The sequence below is a fragment of the Vidua chalybeata genome, chromosome 5 (genome assembly GCF_026979565.1).
Source record: "Vidua chalybeata isolate OUT-0048 chromosome 5, bVidCha1 merged haplotype, whole genome shotgun sequence".
Lineage (NCBI taxonomy): Eukaryota > Metazoa > Chordata > Aves > Passeriformes > Viduidae > Vidua > Vidua chalybeata.
The window spans coordinates 31,387,096-31,412,758 of NC_071534.1; the positions used below are offsets into that span (position 1 = coordinate 31,387,096).

The 25,663-nt window shown below is 45.6% G+C and overlaps 1 protein-coding gene across 5 annotated transcripts in view; it reads left to right on the plus strand.

The window, feature by feature from the left end:
- The first annotated feature begins 4,752 nt into the window (after positions 1–4,752).
- PARVB (parvin beta) overlaps positions 4,753–25,663 on the plus strand; it is a 50,968-nt gene continuing 30,057 nt past the window's right edge. For 2 of the 5 annotated variants that reach the window (XM_053943257.1, XM_053943261.1), the window contains exons 1-2: positions 4,753–4,976; positions 24,806–24,895. In XM_053943257.1, the coding sequence (XP_053799232.1) occupies positions 4,862–4,976; positions 24,806–24,895 (205 nt within the window). In that variant the 5' untranslated portion in view covers positions 4,753–4,861. Of the gene's footprint in view, positions 4,977–5,273; positions 5,342–16,930; positions 17,031–22,400; positions 22,450–24,805; positions 24,896–25,663 lie in introns of those variants that run through there. The other 3 variants (XM_053943259.1, XM_053943260.1, XM_053943258.1) reach the window with 3 other exon arrangements.

Below are 25,663 nucleotides of genomic sequence, written 5' to 3' on the forward strand. Positions count from 1 at the left end.
AGAGCTATCCAGTACAGAAAATATGTCTGAATTCCTCTGGAAAAAGCATCTGGATTATGTGGTTGCTTCTATGGAATATTGTATAATTCATATATTTCCATTTAAATTTTGCTGCAGAGGCCCAGATACTTAAAATGGACAAGGTAGAAATCAGAATTCCAGTAAAAGCTGCCATAGTGTTCAGTGGGAGAGCAGCTTTGGGCAGATCTGAATCCATGTTCTTTGTGGTTGTGTTTCTGGCCAGAGTTGAAAGGATAAAAAGAGTAAGACCTGCAGTCAGAACTGTGATTCAGAAGCTTGGTGTTTGTTTAAATGGGCAGTTTTGGATATCAGTTTACCTGTGGAGTAGTGAAGATGCTCTTGCTTTTCAGGCATACCACTGTTAGGTACAGCAAGGTGGCAAGGAGTGTCCCCAAACAGCACACCTGGAATGTGCTTGTGGCCTCCTGATTTCATGTGAGCAGGCTGTCAGAGTCCGTTCAGCTGTGGTCTTAATTCACTGCTTGCAGCCCTTTCTAGGGACTGAGGGAGATCTAGGGAGGAGAGGATTGTTCTGGGACAAGGTTTGACACAGTGATGTGTCAGGGCACCCACAAGCCTGCGAGAAGGTGGCAGTAGCATGTCAGAAGTATGGCAAATATTTCCATGACCACTTCTAAGACCGTGGGTTGTTTCCAGCTGTTCTGCTTATATAAAAAAGTTGAAATTGCTCTTTATATTTGGAAGATCTGGTGTTCTCAGGTACTGTTAATGAGTAAGTTTCTGGGGGGCTTAGGTGAAGTTGGAAGAGGAAACTGGGAGGTTGTGAGAATGTAAGGGGCAGGTTTGCTGCCATATTAAGGGCTTAACTATTTGATTTGAAAAGATAAGCTTTAAAAATAAATTCCAGTGCTGACCTCAGTAATACAGAAGTGTGCTTCAATGTAAGTACATTTGCTGTCACTCTGTGCCTTTTTTCACACAGATCTGGCTGCCAGACTGCAGAGGTGTAGCAACTGAAGTTTAGTACTTCCTACCTTTGCAAAATACCTGCTGGTTTTGTCAGGCATTTGTGTAGAAACAACTGTCCCTGTTGTGCTCTTGAGGGAAGTGTTCCAAGACTTTCCCATGTGTGATCAAACACAGAAAAGTGAGGGGAGGTCAGGTTGGCTCTCCTTTCTCTGGACTGGGTGAACACTCACATGAAAAAGTGTGATGTTTTACTGTGATGTTCTGGGGAAAGAAAACACCGTGAGTCCTTTGTGGGACTATTGAGGAGTTGGTCAGATATCTCAAAGATTATCCTAAAGTTTGTATGGGAAAGCATAAGAAAATAATCCCAAAATTACAGAATTTGAGTGTACACTACAGTTTGTTCTGCTATTCTTGTCCTGTTTTCAAGAGGGCTGGAGCTTGCAGCCACAGCTTCAGTAGGAATCTTCTCCAGGAGAATTTTTGCACAGCTTCTCAACCATGGCAAACTTGTTGAGATCGTGGATGTATATTTTGTGAGAACAGTGCTAAATCGCTGTTAGCAACTACAATGCTGTTGGATGATTTTACTTTAATTGGGATGAGACACTTTGCTGAGTGTATCCTGTGCTTTCTTCCCTTGTTAAGCAAAAAATGCAACCCAGAGCCAAAGTCTGCATGGGATAAATGGTCTTTATACAAGCTTTTCAGTTAAATAGAATACATAATAGAAGGCACGCTGAAGAAAATCAGTGGCATTAGTTAGGTGGTACATTCCTGCCTCAGTATGTAATAAATAACATTATTAACCCTGCCCCCCTCCCAAAAAAAAAAAACCCAAACAGCAACTCAAACCCAAACACCAGCAAACCCAAACACATTTTCATTTATCTGGCAGACCAAGAAGAATAATTAACTGTGTCTTGTGTCTTTAAAGTTTATATCCAAAGTCAGTACAGGTAGTGTTATAATAGAACAAGACTGCAATGATTTGCTGGTTTAAGAAGTGGCTGGGTTTACCTTGCTTCAATATCTAATGAAGAGAGACCATATATAGTCAATGTCACTGTTATTTGTGAGATATCTAATTACAATATCCTCAGGTCTAAAATTTTGAAAGCAGTATAAAGTGCTATGAGATTAAAATAAAGGAAGCAACACCTCTATCAAGAAGAAGGTAAGCAATGTCAAAATCAGCAGATGTGGATTCAGACTTTTAAATGTTCACCTAAATATTAAAGTAGCAGTTCAGCACTGAAAATAAAAACCGATTTTAACCAAGGCTTAGTTTTTTAGTGTAATTCTCTAAAACGGCATGTTTATGCTCTGGCATTTTTTTTTAATGAGCATACACTCACTATTGGAATATTGAATATATTCTTATAGAAATACATAGGAATCTCATCCCTAATGAGAGGAGGGTACCACAGAGAATTTTCTGGCTGCTGAGGGGTGGTATCTCATTCATTACGGAGAGTTGGAACCATGTAGCTGGGCTTGCTCTGAGCTGCAGGCCACTGATCTGCTGCAGCAGCAGCTGTGTCCCTGTTAGTGGCCATTAGCCAGTTAAATCACTGCGCACTAACACTGATCAAAGCAGCCGTGGAAGCTCTTAATTTCCTGTTTAGAAGAACCCTATTTGATGTGTCTTAAAAAGGCTCCAGGTTCTGTTTTGATGTTTCTGAAATGTAATTTGACTTTCTGTTGCCATGGGCTCTCTCTTGTCTCAAACAACTCTGCCTCCTTTTTCTTTACAATAGGCTGAATGCTTTCTCTACTTAGGTACACATTGAAGCATTTTATAAATAGATAGGACATCAAAGTTAGAGCTGAATGGATCTATCTGTGTGGCTTATTTCAATTATTAAAAGACACTTCCTTTTAAGTGGTTACATCTTGAGTGCTGTACTGGAGTCAGTGAAGTTTTATTTACCATTTGTTCTGTGTGTGTAAATGAACCAGTTTGTTTGCTTTCTTCCTCAAAGTTTGTACTCACACATTTTCTGATTGCAATTTCATTTTAAAAAATCTGGTATGAGAACTGATCAATTTTTATGGGGCTTTTTCCCCCCAGAGGTTGGATAAAATGCTTTTCCCACACTGCCTTAAAGCTAAATGTAATCTAAGACTTTAGTATGCATTTTATGAAATGAAAATATCTACTAGTCCTGCTGGACATCAACATTAATGTGTGGGTTTTGTATGAATTCAGGCTATTGATGAACTGAAAATGGAGCTTGCACTTGTAAAAGGTCTCATGTGGCTTATGCCAGGAGAATGCAGTTGACATCCTTGCTAATTTTTTAATTTTGCAAAGTGGTTTTGTAACTGGTATTGATCCCACCCCTGGTAAATTCTTATTTGCAGTCTAAAAGCCTCTGCTACAGGCTACACACTGTTGTCGCAGGAAATGAAATTTGTTTGTTGTTCCAAAGAAACAGTTTCAGTAAAGTTCACAGAGTATGCACTGCCGTTCAAAAGAGGGTTTCCAGCCTGGTCATGTGTGCCCTCCATTTCCCTTCTGCTAGCACTTGTCCTTGTGTGACTTGGTGCTCAGTCATACTGGAAAGCTTGGGCTGGATGATTTTGGTTTTTGTTTGTTGGGTTTTTCTTTTAGTTGCCAAAGCGACTGTAAAAAAACAGCTGGAGGTAAGGGACAAGAGTGGGTCTGGGTGACAGAGGGGATTAGCTCGGGTTAAAGCTCAAATGAAACCCACTCAGAAAATTATCTCTGCTACATTCTGCTCTGGATGTGTCCTGCAGTTTTGCTTCTGTGTCACGTCAAGCCTGCAAATCTGTCCCATATATGCTGGGTGTGCAGCTCCTGAGCCTGTGTTGGTTTGACTGCGGTCCTTTGTTGGGGCAAGGGCTGCTGGCACGCACACTGTTCGCAGGAGCACAGACAAAGCTTGTGTGTGACTTTGGGGACCCAACAGTCCCGTTAAAATCAGTGGGACCATTTGGGGGGCTTAAACAGGATCAGACCCTAACACTATAAACTCCTCAGGACCTGTTTTTAACATGTATTCCACAACCCCTTATCATGCTCCTGGCTGCTGTGACGTGATAAGGAATAAGAAATTCTCCCTGTGGGATCACAACCGAGTGTCTGGTTTGGGGCGTTTCTGTGCACACACACTGCTGATGGCAGCAGCGGTGCAGGTACACCTGGGAGGCGGTGGCTTGGCAAACACAGAGCCTTCGGCCCCTTCTCCTCGATCTTCCCACAAAGGAGATGTCAGACCTGACCGGCAACATGCCAGGAGGAGTAGGCAGGCTGGTCTGACAGAAGAGACGCGTGGCTGCAAAATTAGGAGGCACACCTGAATGAAGCCAGCAAGGAATTGCGGTGCCCTGACAAATGGCACATGTTGAGCATTTGCCCCCAGTTGCGTCCAATTGTTGCAACATGTGGAATATATAAAACTGTTCTTAAGAAACTGTTTCTCAAGAACAGAAAACTGTTCTTGATCTTTGTGTACTTTCAAGCCTAACACCACTCCGGTCCGGTTGTGGTGGGACCGGGGCTGTCGTTTAGCCGCAATGCTTTTTACCCACTTTTCCTGGTACCCGCGTGGGTCCGGCGCACCAGGGGCTCCGGGGGAGGGGCTCGCCCGCTTGGCCGCAGGTGATGCTCGGGTGGGCTCGGCGCCCGCCCCCGGCCCCGGAGGTGTCCGAGGCTCGTCCCGCCCCTGCCTCCCGCGGACTTCCCGGCCGTGGCAGGGCGCTGTGGCCCCAGCGGCTCCCAGCCCGCCCCCAGTGCTGCGAGCACACACCGCGGGCTCTCCCCGCTCGCTCGGGCCAGTGATTCGCCGCTGCCGGACTCGGTTCGGCTCCGCGGGCCCCGCAGCCGCCGGGCGGGATCGGGCAGGGCCCGGCGGGTTCCCCCGGCGAGCCCCCTGCAGAGCCAATGTCCGCCACGCCCGTCAGGTCCCCGACGCTGCGGCCGCACAGGATGAAGAAAGAGGAGTCGTTCCTGGGCAAGCTCGGCGGGACCCTGGCCAGGAAGAAGAAAGCCAAGGAGGGTGAGTTCGCCGGCGCGGGGGGAAGGAAGGAACGTGCTCGGGGCTGGCGTGACTTGCGGCCGCTCCGCCGTCCCGTCCCGCCCCATCCCGTCCCTTTCCTCCGCGGGAGCCGCGGCGGAGCCCTCGAGCCGCGCTTTGTTCGGCGGCCCCGCGGAGGGGCCGTGCCCGCCCTGCGCCCCCGAGAGCCGCAATATGGCTGGGGACGGGTGTGGGGAGCGGCTGGCAAGGATGGGGAAGACTGGAACCATGGGAGATGGATGGCTGCGATGGGGAGCGGCTGATAGCAGTGGGGTGAGGCTGGCACCGACGGAGGAGAATGAAGTGATGGAGGGCGGGACATCAGCCCATGTCGCATGTCCGGGAAGGTAAGCCCAGAACCCGTTTTGTGCTATAAAATAAATTCCTGGTGACCATCGAGACTCTGGCTGTAGTTTTCTTGTGGTCTGAGAATTGAGGACGCCAGAGGGAATGATTAAGTCCGCCCGTGTTTCATTCCAGGTCCACTTCATCCGTGGGCTTTATGTTGGTGTAGGCACTGTGCCCAGAGACCAGACACACCCATCCCACCCACCTCGTTCTGAGGGATTCCGCACAGGCACACGTACCCCAGGCTGTACGAGTGTGTCCGTGTGGGATGTCACTGCTGGTGCTACCTGGGCAGGAGGCAAGAGCCTTCCCTTCGCTGCAGAGAGCCTGGAGAAGCTCCCCAGCCCGAGCCCAGTGGACCAGCACCCATGCTGGGGGGCTCAGCCCCTGCTGGACACCTTGACCTGGGGCGTGGGCACATCTGTGAGGCGTCCCCGGAGCCGCCGGCCCTCACCAGGGCTGTGCAGATAGCAGCGTTGTTGCTGTTGAAAATGGGAGGTGTCTCATTGCTGAACTTGATAAAGCTGGCCCAATCCTGAATGCTCCAAGTGTGCCATTCTGAGTGCAGTGTCCTCCAGGGATGGTGTGTGCTGTTCTCCTCAGCTTCTCCAGCTTACCAGTACTGGCTTCTGTGGAGAGGCTGCATCTGTGTTATCCCCAGACTCCTGGAATCTGCCAGCAGGAAATGTGTGTGACCTTGCCCTATGGCTTAACACAACTGTGACTTGATGGCTGGTTAAAACTGGCCTTGGTTTTGTTCTAGTGTCTGCTGTGTGTAGGGTAGGGATGTAATTCAAGTTTCAGCCTCCTTTCAGCTGGCTGTTGAGCACGTTTTGCCCATATTGAGTCTATGAATTGTCAGCAACATTCAGAAGACAGCTTTCTAATTTTTAAAAACACAATATTCGGCCTTGAAACCTGGTTCAAGGAAATTGCTTCCCTTTCCTTCTGCTGCCTGTTTTGGTGCGGCTTAGTGGTGTTTCCTTTGTTATCTATTTTTAATCAAGTTTCCCTGATGTGGTTCTACTGAGGAGCAGCACAAGCAGTTGTGCCTTCCTGAGATGATCTCATTTGCTTCCGAAGGAAGATGGTCGAAAAAACTCATCTCTGGCAAGGAGGCCAAGCATGTGCTCCAAAAAAGTGCATATCAAAGGTGACTTCAAAGCTGAAACAGGTTGGCAGCTTCCCTTCTTAGGCATTTCAACATCACTAGGTTGTGTTCTTGAGGTGACCACTTCCAGCAGGGGCCACCCGCTGATTTTGCTGAGTTTGCCTGTGGTTTTACCTACTTGTGTGGCCACAGCTCATCGTGGCAATGGAAGGGCCTCTTCTGGTCACTGTGCCTGGTACTTAGTGGGGAACCACACCAAAGCCTCCCAGCCCCGCTTCTGTTGCTGTGATGGGCAGGAAGCTGCAACATGAGGGGCAGCTTTTGGTGAGAGTATTCCTTCCAGTCTGATGTGCCACTGTCTGCAAGCCTGAGGAGCCACTGGCGCGTGTGACATTCCCTGGTGCTGCAGGGGCACAGCCCCTTTGTTGTGAAGGGAAATGGCTTTTTTCCCTTTGTGGAGCAGCTCTCCAGTGGAGGCTGTCCCAGCCGTGCCTGTGCAATGGGAGGGGACCAAGGGACAAGAGTGATGAGCTGGGGGATCTGATGAGCACCAGGGGGAGAGAGGCTGGAACATGGCTTGTGGAAGGACCTGGGCAGCCCCAGGAGCAAATTTCATGGTTAGAAACTATTTTTTTTTATGTGAATGTGGAACAGGAGTAAACTCGAAGGTCATCTGAGTGGCGTTCCTTGAATGAGTTAGTAGGAGCAGATGTGGTCAGCGTTCCCCCCTCCCCTCCCCCACTCCGTGCTCAGCCCTTGGGAATTCCAGGCCTGCCTCCAGGCTTCTGCTGGGTTTGCCTGAGGGGACCAGCAGAGGTCAGAACGATCTTCCCAAAGTAAATCCTGTCGTCTTCACGGCAAATGAGAATGCTGAGAATGCCACAGCCTGAAGTCATCCTTGCGTGAGCTCCAAAAGCTCCAGCCTGAGGGCTCTTTATACCTTCTGCTTGCTTTCACTGCCTTTGTATTGCAGCTGTCACTGTCCCAGCTGTGCTCATACAGTGACGTTTAAGAGGGTCTGTGTGAGAGCTAAAATCCACTTGTATCAATCCTTTTGCTTTTTGTGCACAACTTCTGAGCCACGCAGCTCAAAGCTTCTTGTAATGATACTGAAAAAAAATCTCATTTGTGAGAATTTTTTCATTTTTTAATTTATTATGAAGGTTTTCATTTTTTAAATCACAGATCGTAAATAACCATGATGTGCGGCTACTAACCATGAGCATCTAAATTTTTTTTTTTTTGCTAATTACTTCATAACTTGCTGCAATGTATTTTTGGAGACGGTTTTTAGGCAGCCTTGACTCAGAGAAAGAGCAGCTCATGGGGAAGCCGTTTTTACCCTGGTTTCCTATGGAAGGCGGGTGATCTCAGTGTCTGTTTGGCTCCTCCCTTCCTCTTCCTTCCCAGGAATATTTTTAACCCCTAGTTTGGGTAAAAATGCCCTAGGGAGTAAAGTCTTGCTGATTATTAATGCCTGCAGGCTATGTCAAAATGGGTCACCACTTAGTATAGGAACACTTTAGTGGAGCTCTGCAACAGGAAAACCAGCAATGAGCTCAGCCCTACCATGATAGTACTAGAGAGCCCATAGGGGAGGCACTTGGCCAGAGAAAGGACAGGAAAGGCTATGGGATAGTATGGATGGAGATGTGTGTTCCTAATCTTACAATCAGTCATGATGCACATCCTTAGAAAAGTGGGATGACAGTTCCAGTGCTCTGTGACCACTTTGGGTTTTACTTCTCTCCCTGTCCCCCATTTGGGCCATGTGGAAATCTGTAAATGCCTAAGTTTGCCTGATGTTTACTGTTCCATGGCTGTGTCTTGGCGTATCCGAGGTTTACATTAGATATTAGGAAGACATTTTTCACCATGAGGGTGGTGAAAATTTTTCACCATGAGGCCCTGGCACAGGTTTCCCAGAGCAGCTGTGGCTGCCCCATCCCTGGCAGTGTCCAAGGCCAGGCTGGATGAGGCTCTGAGCAACCTGGGATAGTGGAAGGTGTCCCTGTCCGCTGGCAGAGGAGTGGAATGAGATGGGCTTTAAGGTCCCTTGCAAACCAGAGCATTCCATGATTCTGTGATTTTGGTCTTTCAAAATGTGCCACCTGTTCAAGAGCTCCAAAATCTCCTTTAAATACTTTAGAAAACTGTTGGGGTGCTGGCAGGGCCCATAGAGGATATGGTTTCTAAACCAGATGATTCCTTAGCTTCTTTTCTGATTTTGTAAAAGATACTGTTTCAGGTAGTTCTGTATTTCAACTTCATCTGCTAAAGGAAATTGAAAAAGTCTGCCCTTTCCTGTTTGTCAGAGTGATGTTGCTGTAGTGAAATAAATGAGGGGATTTTGCTGCAAGCTTCACTCCCAGCCTCGTTGCAAAGCTTGGTTTTCTTTTCCTCATTACACACTGTATGGAAGATCTGGGCAGCAGGTGTTTGGCTAAATAAGCTTTCTGTTGTTGTATATGTGTGTGTGTGTATGGCCGATATGGGGGAGTCAGTGAGAGAAATAAAACAGAATTAATTGCTTAGCGCTGTGTCCCAGTGACATGATTGAGGGGGGAACAGGGGTGAGGAAACTGCTCTGGAAAAGTGCTATTCATTTGTGCCTGATGAAATCAGTAGGAGAGGGGAGTGAAAGATAGGATAGCACTGCAGAGGGCAGGATTATTGCAACAAGAGCTGAATAAGGGGAAAATTTTGTGCTTATCAAGGGAGGCTGAAGTGCTGTTCTCGGGATCCATGTCTTGGTGTTACAGTGAGATGTCCTGATGGTGTCACACCCCCTTCTTCATTTACTTTCCATACTCACAGGATGTGGCAGTGAATTTTTAGGCAGATGGAGAGACAAATACAAAATGTGTGGGGTCTAATTCTGTTGTCCTGCTTCACATGACTACATTAGCTGCAGACTGAGAGGATGCTTGGCTGGAGAAGTCTGTCTGTGCATTGTGATGTGCTACTGCTGCTGAAATACCCCCACAGAAGATGGGATGAGTACTGGTTAAGTAGAATTACTTGCTCTTTAAGAAAGGAATTTGCTATTCCTTTCTGCAGTAGTAGTAGTTACATTGAAGCTACATACTGTTCCAGATATGTGTGTATATATAGAAAGTCTGTGCAAACACATGTAGATTCATATTTCAACCTGGATTTATTATCCTTTCTACCACTGATTTAAACAGACCTAAATTTCCAGTTGGAGCCTGTGTAGCCTAATTGCTGTTTCTCCTGTAGGGCTCAGGCCTGACCAAGTCTGGTTGCAGTCTTGGTAGAGCACTGCTGGTTTGGGTTCTGTGTTCTATTCTGGCAAAAGCTGTACAGGGAATATATTTTGTGTCAGTGTCTCAACTGAAATGAACTTTGCATGCACAAGAATAGTGCTTTTAATGGTATCATAACTCCCACATTTTCCTCCTGTAGCTGCACTTAGGTTAGGGTGGTTCACCTAGTGCAGCTTTAGGCACAGTCTCCTGGTGAGACAAGAGAGTTTGGAGCTACAGCTCCAATTCTAGACACAATGCAGCAAGACACACAAAATAGCTCTCTAGCTGTTCAGGAGTGTTGAAGGAATGTTTTGTCTTCCTTTAAGGAAAACAGACATTTAAAGTAATTTTATTTCCAGAGTTGCAATCTTTAAAATAAGATTCATTGTAAGAATTCTGTTAAACTTCATTGTAAAACCTCAGCAGAGTTGTAATCAACACTTCTAGTTTTCCAAAACCAGAATTCCAATCATTTTCTCCTTAAAGTCTACCCTTATTTCAGAGCAGTTGTTCAATGATACCTGTTTTAATTTCTTCCAAAGGATTTATTAATTATGACAGCTGGAGAGAGAGACTTTTAGAAGGGGGCATCTGGCTGTGTGTGGGTGAGCCCTGTGAAACTCTGATGTATTGGAGAGCTGCACATGGTCTTGATGGAAATGGGGGAACATGCCACAGCTCATGGAAAGTCTGTGGGAAGGAGGGACTCTTGATCTCACTGGTGATTCTGTGCAGGGACATCAGGCTGTCTTCTGCAGTGCATTATCATAAATACATTAATCCTACTGATTGTGTGCTCATGTTTGTAAGAGTTGGGATATTTAGATCACTTCATTAATATACATGCATCCTACTGATGTGCACATTGGCAACAGGGCAGTCCAGAAGAAAGAGTATAGTTATGCATAACAGTGCTAAATGCCTTTTTATGTACTGCAAGGACTGTTACATGCCAGTGGATCTGAGAACAAGACAGAGCTGCTGGAGTTTTCCAATGCACTGCTGTGAGCTTTGGATTGTCCTTTGATGTTAGGAGATTTGGGAGATTAGCTGGCAAGTTTTTTTCATTGCAAAAATGAAATGCTTTTTTCATTGCATTGTGTCAGAACAACTTGCTGCTAAGGGATCCAGGCTTATGTGGTCCGAGGCAAACTCAGGGCAAGGCAGGGTCTGCTGGTTGCAGGAATTGGTGTCTCAGCAGCCACAGCTTTGCTGTTCAGCTGGAAGGAGCTTTGGTGTGTGTGCCTTGTGCACACAAGTTTCACAGTCACAGCTGAGGAGATTCAGGTTTGTAGCTGTGAAAGTCCAGCAGAGCTGCTACTTTAGAGCTGCCCATGTGGGATTTGGATGCCAAATTGCTGTCAGCTTTCAAATGCAGCCAGTCAACTGTACAGATCTCTTGGGCACCACTAGAAATCTCAGCCTGCAGGATTCCTGGGGTTGTCTCTGTCAGGGTTCCTGGGATATGATGTCTCAAAGGGGAATGTGACCACACAGAAATGCTGGTGTGTATCACAAGGAGAAGTTTTCTGCCTCACCTGCACCATCACCGACTTGTGATCCTTGTCACTCCTGCAGTGCGGCTGTGTGTGCCTTCCCAGCCCTGGAGTCTTGTTCTCTTTTCAGCCCTCCAGCTCCTCTCAGCCCTTTCAGGAGACCTGGAGGCTGCAAGAAAGAAGGAAAGGGAATCGACCATGTTTCCCAAAGGCTCCTCCTTCTGCTGACAATTGATCATTAGAGCAATCATATCTTCAGCACACCTCCAGGTTCTTTGAGCTAACAGGATCTGGTATTTTGTTAGAGAAGCCAACTACCTGAAGGTCATGGAGGTGGTTCCAGAGAGTGATCTGACCTGTGTCAGTGTCAGGATGAGGCTGATGGCACAGGCTCTGTTCTGCTCAGCTCTCACAATATCCACATGCCTTCCTCTGCCGAGCCTTGAGCTCTTCTGCATCGTGACCTTGGTAGTTGTTTATCCCCACCCTCGTACACCCTCTGCCTGCTCTGTGATATGTGCTGTGGATGTGCACTGTCACTGATGAAGCTCAGCTTTTCTTCTCAGGGCACAGCTCAACCAACTGAGTTGTTCACTCTCACGAGGGATAGTATGGACTGGCCCTTGCTTTACCTGGTGGAGGCCTTGTGTCCAGAGGAGGGCTACAAGTGTCCAGAGGAGGCTACTAAGATGGTGCAGGGCCTTGAGGAAGCATTATGAGGAGCAGCTGAGGGCACTGTTCAGGGTAGAGGAGACTGAGGTCAGAATTCACCAGGGGCTGCAGCTCCTGCTTAGGGGCAGCAGAGGGGCAGGCTCTGATCTCTGCTCTGCGTGACCAGGGATAGGACCCAGGGAACAGCTGGAGCTGTGTTAGGGAAGGGTTAGGTTGGAGTTTAGGAAATATTCTTCCCCCAGAGGGTGCTGGGGCACTGAACAGGCTCCCCAGGGAATGGCCACAGCCCCAAGGCTGCCAGAGCCCCGGGAGCACTTGGACAATGCTCTGAGGCACAGGGTGGGATTGTTGGGGTGTCTGTGCAAGGCCAGAGATAGACTTTGATGCTTTGTGGGTCCCTTCCATCTCAGGATATTCCATGATTCTGTGGTGGCTGTAGCATTCCTGTCTCTGGTTGGTGTCATAGCCTGCATCAGCACTTCTGCCCTGCTGAAGGAGGTGTGAATTGTTGTGAGGAGGATGGAGGTAGAAGGGAATGATGGGATGTGTGACCAGTAGGACAGCACTGCTTATCCAGGAGTTCTGCCAGGCTGCCTTCAGGAGGAGTTCCTGAGCCTGGATGCTGGAGCTCTGCTCAGGACATGCTGCTTGGTGGCTGTGGGCAGGGGGTCTAAACCAGCAATTTTGTGTGAGCAAACCCTCTTTGCCTTTGGGAGTGGGCACAGTGCTGATGGAAAGGGGGAACAAAAACCTCTGTGTTGCACAGCTAATAGGCCACTGGCCAAGTGATCTCTCCAGGGTGAAGCACAGTGTGCTCAGGTGTAGATTCCCTAATTTGTACTCTTCTGATGGCCAAATAGAAAGGTGCAACCTGAAATTCGTGGCTTTTGTTGTGTATGTCTAGTTTGTCTGGAACAGGATGATGGAAAACATGTGGTGTCAGCCTTTTGTAATTTGAATCCTGTGAAATCTTGCTCTGAAAACCAGATGTGGAGAGAACATGCACACCTGGCAGCACGTACTGGGAGCAGTGGGTCTGTATGCTCCAGGCCCTTAAATCACTGTCACTTCCTCCTGGAGGAACAATGAGGCTTCTAATTATAAATCTTGTACACTGATTTGTTTCCTTGCACTCTCTGCAGACCACTCTCTCTCCAGAGGCCTTAGGCTGAGAGGGTTGGCCATGGAATGAGATTCTGGTTTTGGCTTTTCTGGTGGTGAGCAAACTGGGAATTCAGTTCTGCCTCTCAGTATTTGTTTCTCCAGGTCAAAAAAGGTTTCTTTAATCCCCAAGACCTGTTTGGCAATCAGATACAGACTTTTATGAAAACTCTTTTCAATGTATGCTGCATGTTTGTTATAAAACAAGCGAACTGTTCTGGCTCCTGGAATCCCAGTTACTTCTTTAGTACTTCTTTCATTGTGTAGTTGAATCATAATGAAATCCACTGAAAAAATAAATAGTGTATTTCCCATTTTCCATTATAGCTGCCATATGGCCTTACTGCTAATTTTTAATTAGCTGTGGGATGGTTGCACACACAGTTTATTTGGAGTAAGGAAGGAGACTGAGAGCTGGATGAGGAGATGTCTGTATAGAGGCATGCTGTCGTGTCTCTTTTAGTGTCTTTAAATAGAAGAATGTGTCATCCTCAGAAAGTGTTGTTCCACTAGGTCTGTTTGGCAGATGCATGTATTTGTGCCATTAAACAGATGCAGACACTTCTGTCATTTTAAAATGGAATAGTGTTGTTTGCTCTCTGTCTTGCCTAGTCCAGCAGATGGATCTGGAAGCTTTGCAAAATTAACAGGATTTTCTTAAAAAACTATAGGAAAAAATAATTGCTTGCACTTCTCACTTAACATTCTCCCACAGGAGCAGGGTTATGAAATTGTACCTCGGGATCACTGTTTACCTTCTTCCCCATGTATGGCTTCCAGTATTGTTAGAGTGAATTGATTCCAGTGGAAATTTAGGCTGGTAACTCTACAGAATTTGGTCTGACAGGAATCTTGATGCTCTACTTAGAATTCTGGAGTTAAGTTACAAAAAATCATGAAGTCCAATTGTTCCCCCAGCACTGCCAAGTCCATTCCTAAATCATGTCCCCAAGTGCCACATATACAAATCTTGTAGGTACCTCCAGCAATGGTGACTCCAAAACTTCCCTGTGGAGCCTGTTCCCATACTTGACAGCCCTTTCAGTGAAGACATTTTTCCTCATATCCAACCTGAACCTCCTCTGGCACAACCCAAGGCCTTTTCCTCTTTGTTTCATCATTTGTTCCCTGGGAGCAGAGCCTGACCCCATCTGGCTGCACCCTCCTGTCAGGGAGTTGTGCAGAGCCAGAAGGTCCCCCCTGAGCCTCCTTTTCTCCAGGCTGAGCCTCCCTCAGCTGCTCCTGGTGCTCGAGACCCTTCCCCAACTCCTTTCCTTTCTCTGGACACATTCAATGTCTTTTCTGCCATGAGGGGCCCAAAACTGATTCCAGGATTTGATCTACTCCCTGTCCCTGTCTTCCAACTTAGGGTCTGGGTACAAGGAAAACAGCCAGTCTGACTGTTAAAGAGTGAGGCAGATAAGGCATTAGTACCTGTGCCTTTTCCTCAGCCTTTTTCATTATGTGTTCCCATTGTATGCAATAAAAGGTGGGAATTTTCCTTAGCGCTCCTTTTGCTGCAGATGCATTTGTAGAAACATGTTTTATTGTCCTTTACAGCAGTAACCAGATGAAGTTCTGGTTGGGCTTTGACCCCCGTAATTTTCTCCCTGCATAGCCTCATGCCATCCTTGTGGTCCTCTTGAGTTGCCTGCCCTCCTTCCAAGGTGATAAACTCTTTTCTTGAAGAATGTCCGGCCTTCCTGGACCCCTTTGCTCTTCAGAGCTGCTTCCCAAGAGACTCTATCCCCCTTTGAGACAGATGTATCCCATCTGTCAGCACCAGGCTTTGTGTCATGCAAACTGATCCATGATCAAAAAAATCCAAAATTCAAGACCCTAACCAGATTTGGAGCCAGGTATTGATCTGCTGGCTCTTCCTGCTACTTCCCTCATTGTTCTCTGCAACTGGAAGGATAGGTAATGAAATTAGGTAATTAAATAAGCTCATGTAATGGAGCACTATCATTGGGAAACTAGATTTTAATTGCATCCAGGATGTCATGCTGCAAAATGGCCCTGCTGTACCAGGAGCAAACCAGATGTGCTGCCTATAAATCAGATCTTGATGCTGTCTATCGCACAAACTGTGGCTGGGTTTTATTTTTGCATGTGGAAGGGAGGAAGCTGTTGTGCCTGACCTAACCTAGCACAGCAACAATCCAGCTTCAACCTGAACTTTTTAGGTCCTTCCAAGGACAATTTCTCTGATTATGTTATCTTAGTTTCTGAGTTTCACTCTGTTTCTGAGATTTTTTTAGGGTCTCTTGTCAGGGAAAGAGATAGATGGTAACGGGAAGTTGAGAAGGACTGGCCTTAGTGTCCACTCTCAACATACTCCTCCTGTATGGTTGAGGGAGAAAGTTACATATTTGTTTCTATGTTTCCATCTGATAAAAGAAACTGTAACTTTTAGTGAGAGACTTTTCTTCCCATTAATGGCATTTGGGGTAGGTGCCATACTACCCAGAATCCTGGTGGAAGGCATCCTCAGTGGAATGCTTCATTTGCTGTTGATCCAGTGGTTGGTAAGAGGTTTCTCCAAGACTGCAGACACAATTTGAAACTGCCTGAGCTGGGAAATTTCACTCTTGTGCTGAATGCACAGGAGATGGGCACTGTTGTTGCAGGGGGGTTGGATGGTTTAGCATGTTGCAGCATAGCTGGCCAGGTGATTCTGTTTGGGGAATGTGAAATATTCCATATCCATTGCAATCACTGACAGAGTAAGAACAGATGCAAGAAACAGATCCTCCTGGCTATACCTGTGTTGTGTGAGCTCTTTGTCTCATGTTTTGGGATGTGTCCTGTTCCCTGGTTTGGGACTGACCTGTAAATGAGCTTGAAAATCTTTAAGATGTCCAGCACTACTGAAGCACCACCTTTTCTAGCTCACAGGGCCTGGTGTTACCAGTGCAAAGGCTTTGAAAGGCACCACAGAAAGCTAGAATTGCAAATCATGTAAATCTTAGGTGTGCTGACTAAGTACATGAATAAAAACAGCAGCAGGTCTTTCTGATACTTTGTGAAATGTGGTGTTTTCTTGTGCTTTGGACTTGTTTTGATTGGATTCTTTGGCTGGCTCTTGCTTCATGATTGCATTTTGATATCCCTTGAGGGCTGTACTTAAGAGACTGGACTGCAAAGTCAGTTGAAGGGCTCCACTCTTTCTATGTAATCTTCAGCAGCTCCATTAGGAAATGCTGGGGCTATTTCTTTCTTAAACCCAGCAGAGTTAAACATCTAAATGCTTTTATGGCAGCCACTATCTCCACTGTACCTTCCCTTCATGGACTGGCTTTTATCTGGCTGTGGGCTCTGAGTTCCAGGCTTTTACTGTGAGGTCTGTAGTGCTTTTCACTGAAGTGCTGGTCTTGACAGGCTCCTCTGGTGCTCAAAGCAACAATGAAATAATTTCCCCCATGTGACATGCCTGGAAAGCACTGAGAAAACTCCCTTCTATTTTGTAGCATTTACTTACAGGTCTTCTCAGTTCTAATGCACTGCTTTACTGTCCTGAGTGCACATAGGACACAGGAAAGGTAGAACAACCTTCGGATATGGTACACTGAAAGGTCTGTGTTGAGTATGTAGGGTAAAGCTTCTAGTTTGGAGCATAGCCTGTGCCTCCACTGGTCCTCTGGTATTTACTAGCAAACTCTCAGTGTGTGTGTTGCAAGTAGAGTTGCTCCAGGCAAGTGTTTTTCAGGGTTTTCCTTGTCTTTCTGGGTGACATTTGGGCAACTGCAGCAATGAGGCATGTGCACTTTTTGTGGTCTGCAGAACCATTTATCTTGGCTTGTTTTTCCTATAGAATCATGTTGCACGAGCAAAATTGTTGCTTTTTCTGAAATGCAAGTCATATCTGTAGGCCTCCTTTCCATTCCCCTGGAGTTTGGCTGTTGAGATCTGTCCCGTCAGCTGCGGAAGACGGGGCGCTGCTGCTGCTGCTGCTGACCTGTCATCAGTGCCTTTGGAAGTGAGTCTGTTACTCTGTACTTCTCTTGGCATGTCCAGAAGAACAAATAGCATAAAATGTTCTCATATTTGCACAGTAGATTACTTGTGGTGGTGGTGACCTTTTCATTCCTCTGTGCAAAGGATATGGGGAGAGCAGGAAGCTGAGGCAGGTGAAACTGGCTTGGCAGATAACTAAGGGAGGTTTATTCACTTATCTACCTAAAAATGAAGTGCCAAACCATGTGGAGGAGGTGGAAGAAAGCTGGTGGAGGAATGGAAAGCTGGTCACTTGTACAATGTGTTAGCCTGAGCTGCAGTAGTGACTTTTCTTGAAGCTGAGTGTTCTGCTTGATAAAGTTTGCAGGGTTAGATGTGGATGTGGGATCCAGAGGTAGAGCTTGGAGGAGGCTGTAAACTGAAGTGCTGTTTTCTCCCAGATTTCTTCACGGTGCAGAAGACAAGGGCTGAATGAATGGGTTGAGTGTCTCTATTCCAGAATAGTGCTGTTAACTCTGCTTCTGACAGCTTCTTCTGTCTCTCCCTTGGTGGTTTGCTTTCACTGGACCCATTAAATGTGGACACCTTAAGCAGTGAGTTGATTCTGTTTTCTGAAGTGGCTTTTGGCTAAAGGAGCCTTGTTGGTGCTTGGTATCTTGTGGAAATCAACCTGCTTCATTTGGGATCTTGGACTGAGTTCCTAGACATGAAGGTGCTGTTCCTTTAGCTGCTTATGCCCACCAGCTTTGGTTGTAGCAGTACAGCAAAGCCTGAGAGAGCGCTGAGGACTTCCTAGGTGAGCACAGCATTTAATGGAGAATGGATGGCAGCAAATTGAAAATGCCTTGATGGTTTTCTACTGGGAGTGGACACAAGACCAAAATCTCCTTCAGTCCTTTCCTTTTCTTACCAGACTTTGTCTTTCCCTCTGCTCTCAAATGTCAGATTTGACTCCACATCCTCCCTTCTGCTGGAAGTTGTTCTGGTGGTCATGCAGTGTCCTTGGGAGAACATAACCCTCCACCATTACTTCATGCGAAGAAATGACCCTTTCTGTGTTGGGAGGGAATTATACCTGGGGGAGGCTGAAAGAGTACATTTTCCCCATTTTCAAGTAGAACTTGGGTGCAGGGGGATGAGTGTAGCTTTCCCTGGCTGCTTTTAGGGTTCTCTTTAGCTTCAATTTTTGCCTGGCTTTTCCCAGTCAAAAAACTTTGTGATTGAAGCAATCTGTTCAGGACAAAGCTAGTGCATATCCTGGAGTGTAGAAGCTATCTGCTCTGTATCCTTAAGGGTATCCATCTATTACCTTTTTAAGTTTAACTTTACAAGTATTTTAAAACACCATTCTTGTCCACACTGGTATTTCTGCTGTCTGGGGGTGAAGTGGGTTGGTTTGTTTGTTTGTGTTTTGGTTGGTTTTGGATATTTGTTTGTTTGTTTGGATTTTTGTTGGTTTTTTTTTTTTTTTTTTTTTTTTTTTTTTGTTTGCTCTTTTAAATAATTTTGCCCAGCATTAAAGTTTGTGTGTCTACACAGTGAAAATTAACTTTGTTTTTTCCCCCTTTCTTATCTAGCTAGTTTTCAGACACACAGTTTCCTCACTCTGTGACATAATGTGGCTTTCTGGAACCAGTAATGTCTGCAAAAGGAAGGGGTGAATGGCAGGTAGGGCTCAAGATGAAGTCTGAATGCCTCTTTGCCATAAGGGATCCCTGCCTGATGAAGACAGCAACATAACACCACCAAAAAATGGAATTCCTCTTTCCACGGACACCCCCCGACAACTCCCTAGAAAGAAAGGAACATCCTTATTTGTGAAAATATGAAAGCAGTATTTCACCCTCACAAACAAAACAAAGCCCAAATTTCTTATAAATGCTTCCAGCTGGCTGAAGTGTTGAATATGCTGTTACCATGCTAGATACATATTTACCTTTGGCAAAAATAAAGGGGAAATCTTTCTTTTGGCAGTCACAGCATAGACAGACCACTTACCAGTGTAAATTTTTAACACATCTGTTTAATCAAGTGTGGCCTGATCTTTGCAACTAAACCAAAAGCATTATTACAGCCCTTTCCTAAAAGGTTTTGCTTTCCCCTTTTCTTTTACATCTTTCCATTTCTTTATGTACCAGGGCCTGGCCGTTGTGAGTGCCTTGCCTGCTGAGGCATATAAATAATTTGCTTTATTACCACAGTTCTGCTTTGAATGCAGTCCCTTGATATAGTGCCTTTATGTGGATTTGGTCAAGTCTTTGCCTTTGATCTGCCTGGGATTATTAATTCTCTGTTATAGTTAATGGCTGCTTTGTCTTTCTCCCACAGAAAGAGGAAGACACAGAGATCTTTTCTCTCTATGAAAAGATCTCAGGGCCTTTTGTATATGTGCAATGATCAGTAGTCTGAGCTGTGTGTGGTTTGTTTCTAGAAAAGAGCGCAGTGTAGCAGCATGTTTGGGCCTGGCTCTGAAACCTTTCAGTTTATCAGTTTTTCTTAGAAAAAGTGAGACTTAGCAAAACTGCCTTTTGTTAAATGGGCCTAGAAAGCTTGCTGGTTTGAAGACAACTTTTTGTAAATGTTTAAGCTGTCAGATGGAAATGTAGTTGTGGGCATGGCTGCCTGCGTTAGTCTGTGATAGGCAGAGGAGCAAGTTAAAGTTAAGAGGTCGTCACTGCAGAGTCTTCAGGGACTTGTTGCCTTCTGGTCTGACCTCCCTCATGGAAAGCAGGAGCTCCAGCTGATAGCCTGATCTTTTATGCAAGGGTTTGCTGCTTAACCAGGGGGATTTGCCCTGTATCCACATTCTCCTCAGAGATGTGAGTGAATGAGGGTCGTGTTGCTGCGCTGAAAGGGCTAAGAATGGTCTTGAACATGGGCTTTCTATTTTGCACGTGGTGATCTGGACTATAAGGATATGAATGCAGGCAGGTGAGTTGCTGTCTGAAAAAGTGCAGCTGATCACACTTTTTTCTCTGATGAGAAGAAGGAAACTTGGGAAGCAGTAAGAACTTGGCAGGAAGGGAGCTTCCTGTGCAGTTTGAGTTACCTGGGCATCTCAAGTTTGCTGTCTGTGTGCTGCTCCCACCAGAGAGGAAGACAGAGTTACCTGAATGGATCATCTGCACTGGAGCCAAGGACATCAAAGCAGCCTGATAACTTCCAAAGTTAGGATTGAATCACAAGGTGGAAGTGCATCATGTAAAAGTTGTGGTCAGGCAGCACTGCTGAGCCAGCTGGGCACTAGCTGAATGCAAAGGAAAGCACAGAAACCCTGGGATCAGTGTCACAACAGCTGCTGCTTTCTGTGGGATGGGATTCAGCCTTGCAGTCAGAAATAAACAGAGCTAAAATTAATTATAATTTTCCAACTGTTTTTGTAAAATGCAGAGACTCGTGGTCAGTTTTTTTATTAACAAAGCTGTGACTGGCAAAGACTGAAGTGACCTGTGCTGTTTCTGATAACTTTTAAAATTACACTAAAATTAAGAGTGAAGGTAGAAAGCTGTTTATATCAGTTGACTCTTTCTTTTAGAAAGGAGAATGCTGGGACATCTTTTTATAGTTCTCCTGCGAACTTTAAAGGCTGTCTTCTGGCTTTTGAGAAATCCTTGACAGCTCTGGTGGCACTTCCAACTTTCTGTGGCTAATTGCTTGTGCTGTGTGCAGCTTGCCTATAATCCCATGTCTGAGACAGCCTGCCTGGCTTACGGATCTAGTGCTCTGGTCCGTGTATGTGTGTGATCTGATCACTATTAACTTGTTTGAAAGGCCAGCACAGCTTCCAATGTGACTTAATCATGTTGACTGCTGACACTGCCAGGAGATTGTCAAAATATTGCAGGGAATATATAATATAGCTGCCAGGAACCTTTGCTGTTTTCAGGAGACTGGTAGAGCAGTGACTGTCACCCTGGTTATCAAGAGTTTTTTAAAGCCTTCTGAGTTTACATTCTTGTAGAGAACTTTCTCACACAACTTTCTGTAAATAACCTATTGTTTTGCATTCTTTCATAGAGGCGGAGAAATTTGATGTACAGGTAGTTTGTCCAGTGTCGTTGGAGAGGTGGCACGTTCACCCTCCAATCCACTGGCATCTTTTGAGAACTATAAAAGATTGGAGTCAGAAAAAATAAATTAGTCTCTTCATCGTGACCAAGGCTGTGGTGCGTCATTTTTGCTTGTGTCATTTGGTGACAAGTGACCTTTTCATGTGAATTTAAATTCTAGTTTAGGGGAAAAAACCATAGGGTTTTTGCTGAAAGCCAGCCTGGACTAAGCCATGCTCCTTCAGCCTGTTCTCAATGTCCTACCCCTTCCTGCTTTCCTCTGCTGCAGGTTTGCTGTGACTGGTCTCTGAAATGGAATGATCAGGCTTTACAGAAAGGTGTTTTACACCAGCATTGGGTAGGGAGCAAAAGACCTGTGCCATCACCAAAGGGGAAACTGTTCCATGTGGGGAAGGGAAGGAGAAAAGGAGCCCTGTGACTGGGCAGACAAGGAGCAGTAATACCTCATGTGGAACCTATCATGACTATAACTTGTTGTGCAAGCACAGCTCTGCTCTGCCAGTCAATGCCCCTTGCATGGACAGCTCTGGTATAAGCCTCACAGCAAAGCCACGGCTGCTGGTACTTGCCAATCTTTTAATATCCATAATCTTCTACAGTACCTTTGGGTTTGTGAAGGCATGGGCTGAAAGCCATTCTTTGTTGTAAATTTGCATTAAAATACCTTTGGGTTCTCAGAAATGTACCTGTTGCTCCATCCTGATTATTAACTACCTCTGCTTGCTCATTTGTGGGTTCTCTTTTCTTTCCAGCATTGTGGCTCTGTTTCCTTTCCTGCTTCTGTTTCTTTGCTCAGCAGTGATAAATGAATGCTTGGGGCAGTGAGCAGGGAAAAAGTCCTCAGAATTGTTCCAGCACAGCCTGAAAGGCTTCTGGAGTGCTGCAGGTGAGGGGAATGCCCTGGAAAATTAGTGTTCTTGAGTGCAGGTGCCTGTCTGCATGCTGCCTCTGGGAGCCTGTGTGTCCCTTGGGGCAAGCTGTGGAACCCAGCTGTGCCTTCACCAGCAGGTGAAGGTGACTTTCTTGGGAAGCAACACGCACAGCAAACAGCATCCCTGAGTGCCTGCCCTTAGGCAGCCAGGGTGGGCCAAGGCAGGCACTAGGAGGGAAGGATTCCTGGGTGGGACCACGGCCAAGTGCTGTGTCCTCCCTCCTGGCCCCTGTCCCCAGCAGCTGGGAGCTGATCTTAGTGCCTACTCCCATGTCACCGTGCCCAAATTAGGGGGGTTTGGCAGTCTGGAGGTGGCAGTGCCTTATCCAGTTGCTGCCACTGCGTCAGCATTCAGACACTCCATGGGCTCTGTCTGTGACCTGTCCTTGCTGCTGGGGCCGGGATGGCCAGACTGCTGTGCAGGAGGCGCAAAAAAGGAGGTAGGAAACACTTTCTCCGTGGCAGGAATCTCTTTGTGAGGACCCGGTGTGCTGGGCTCTCCCTGGGAGGCAGCTTTGGGAAGCTTTGTGCTGGCAGAGCCTTGCCTTGCTGGCAGAGGGAGGAGAGGATGTTTAGGTCCCATGGGATCTGGCACAGCTGCACATGGTCTGAAGACAAGTATGAAGGTTTTGTGTGGTTCTTCATGTCATGAGGGATGGGGGCTTAATACATAAATTTGCATTAATGTTTTTTTTCCATTTTAGTAAATTGCTCAGAAACTAGGTATTTTTGTTAGGAAGAGTAGAGATAATTTTTATGTTAAAATAAAAGTGTATTACCTTATTTGAACTTTTGGGAATACATCTAGTTTAGAATTAGAAGTATTTAGAAGTATTTAGGCTTGAAATATAGGCATTTAGAAGTATTCTGGCTTGAAATATATGCATCTTTTTTTTTCATATACCTGGGCATTCACTGCCCAGAGGAACTTAGCAGCTCTGCTCTGTATTTGCAGAGCACTGGAAGCAGTGATGCCCTGAACTCACTGAACACTTGGCATTCCCAGAATGACAGCACTGCTGTGATAATGAAGACTGCTACATCTAGAAATAAGGCTGGTAGTTCCTAAATAAGTCTGACTTAATTGAAGTTTAGACATTTATAGTCCTAGCAGGGTTTTAAAAATCAAACTTCAGTTTCCACATGAATTGTCTTGTGCCTCCTGGCGGCATCACAATGTAGGAGTTGTTGGGGTAAGAAAGTTCTAGTTGGGAATAATGCAAACAGGGCTGGGTAAGGCACATTGCTAGAGCTGGTTTGATCTGTTGTATGAGGCCTTCTTGCTCCCTGACTTTCAAGAAAATGAGAAGGAATACTGAAAAGGGGAACTTAAGAATTTCTGTACCAGCATCTTTATTCAGGAGGTTAAATCTCAGCCTGAGGATGTTGTTTTCTGTTTGCAGTGGGGAACCATGGAGCATAAACCATCAGGTCTCAAAATACAAGACTGGGGTTTATTGCTTGCACTCCATAACAAGTATTTTAGTGGTGATCGGTACCATGCTGTGAACCAGAATTAAGTAACCTCTTGAGACTGCAATGAAGAAATGTGAGAACTTGTTTTACGCACCTGTTTCAATTTTCTGTGAGGGAAGGAGTGGGAATTGCAGAGTATTCTTCTTCCCTATCCTCCTCTTTGACAGTAGGATCTCTGGAAGGGGCAGGAAAACAGCAAGTCCTGATGCAGGATTTTGTAGCCTTCACAGACTGCATGCTAATGTCAAGACTGTGGAATGTTTTTCTAGTGGGAAAGGGGAATAATGGCTGCTTTTGAAGGGGAGAGCTTGCAGGGATACTGTGACCATTATTTAACTGTTCCTCCTTTTCTTTCCTGAGAAAAGTTTGCCTAGCAAACCTTATTTATTTTGAAGTCCTTGCTTTTCCCTGAAAAGAGTGTGGGACCCCTCCCAAAGGAGACTGCACTACCACAAATGCTGCCACAAGTCATTTTAGTTCATGCTTACACAGAACTGTCACTGAAAATTTAGGGCTGTTGTGGTTTTCATGCCATGTAATCAATGTCATCTGAGTTTAAGGGGAGATGTGCCTTGGAGAATGTGGAAGCGTTACAGCAATGCTGGTGCTTTTCTTACTGGCAATCTCTGGGAAAATAAGAACTATTCAGTGTTTGTCCTCAAGTTTAGTTCCTTCCTAATGGCAGGATGCGGGGAAGTATTTTAACGTCCATTTTATTTATGAAGTGTGCTTTACTGAGCTTCCCAATGAGAGTTGTACGTTTAGGACAGCTTGAAGTAAAAAATTCTGATTTGTGTTCACCAGATCATGGCACATCTATTTATCAAGTGGCAACACTGGAATTAAATACATTTTCATCTTTATTTGGTGGGTCTGCCTGGGATCCTCTGAGGATTTAACAAGGCCAGTAGCAAGTGTTCTGCAGCTAGAAAGGGTGGTGATGAGTGGTGGCCGTAAGAAAAGGGGTTTGTTTTTACAGTTTGTCTGCTCTAGGCTGGGGCCATCCTGCAGGCAAAGCTTCCTCCTGGAGAAACAAGCACTCTGAGCTTGTTCTTACCACAGAATTGGGTTTCTTGCTAAAAGTTTCCAGCCACTTCTGTGGTGGCTCTGTTTAATAGGAAGCTATAAAAGGATGTTACCTGGATTTTATTTTCCACTGTGGCCGCAGTTCTTCATGCCATAAACTGTGGTCCTGTTCTGAAATGGATCTACCAGCTGTTGTTTGTTATGATGAACACCATCCCCAACCCCTACACATACACCAATTTTGCATTTATTACACTCTTTCTGTTGGTTTTTTTTTTTTTTTCTTCTATCCAGTGAGTGACCTCCAAGAAGAAGGTAAAAATGCCATCAATGCACCAATGAACCCAAACACTGTGGACATCCATCCAGAAGACACACTATTAGGTAACGTTTTGTGCTGCAGGGATGGTTTGTGAAGGAGGCCACTGTGGCCCACACAGCATTGCTTCACTACTGAGTGTAGATTGCCCAGTTGGAGCTGAGAGGATTGGGAGTGACAATTGAAAAAGGTTGCACGTTACTTGTAGACTAGAAATTAAAAAGGCTAAATGGAGTTTGAAGAGCAGTGCCAAGCAAGGTAGTTTATGCACTCTCTCCCATGTGCATCGCCATTCCCTCACTCTGAGTCCCTACAAGAGAAACAGCATAATTTAATAGCAAAATGTGTTAAAAGTTGTTGAAATGAACCACTTTTGTCTTTCCTGGCCACATGTCTCTCAATCTATGCAATTAGTTGAAGCAAGCTAATCAAACATCAGGACAAATAATAAAATAGTAAATTAAACCCAAAAAGTGTTATTCATTTGGATTTTCTGATTAGGAGAGTAGTAGGAAATGCAAAGTACTTTTTTCCCAAGATGTGGGAGAAGTGTTGGTTGCTCTGTGTTGATATGTCTAGACCAGGAGTGTCTGAAGTGATTTCTTCTGGATACCACTAAAGCTGGATATGTCTTTAGAAGATGCAGGACTGCTGCTGAAGGCCTGTCCTGCAAAGACATGACCACCATGAGTTCTGTGGTAAATCATGTTCTGTTATGGGTCAAGTCCTGTTCAGGGTTAGTATTTTGGGTGTGTAGTGGGTGTCACTTCCTTATGATGGACTGACTGGCTCACCCTAGGCAATAATGAGGAAGTAAAGGAACGGGGTGGGGA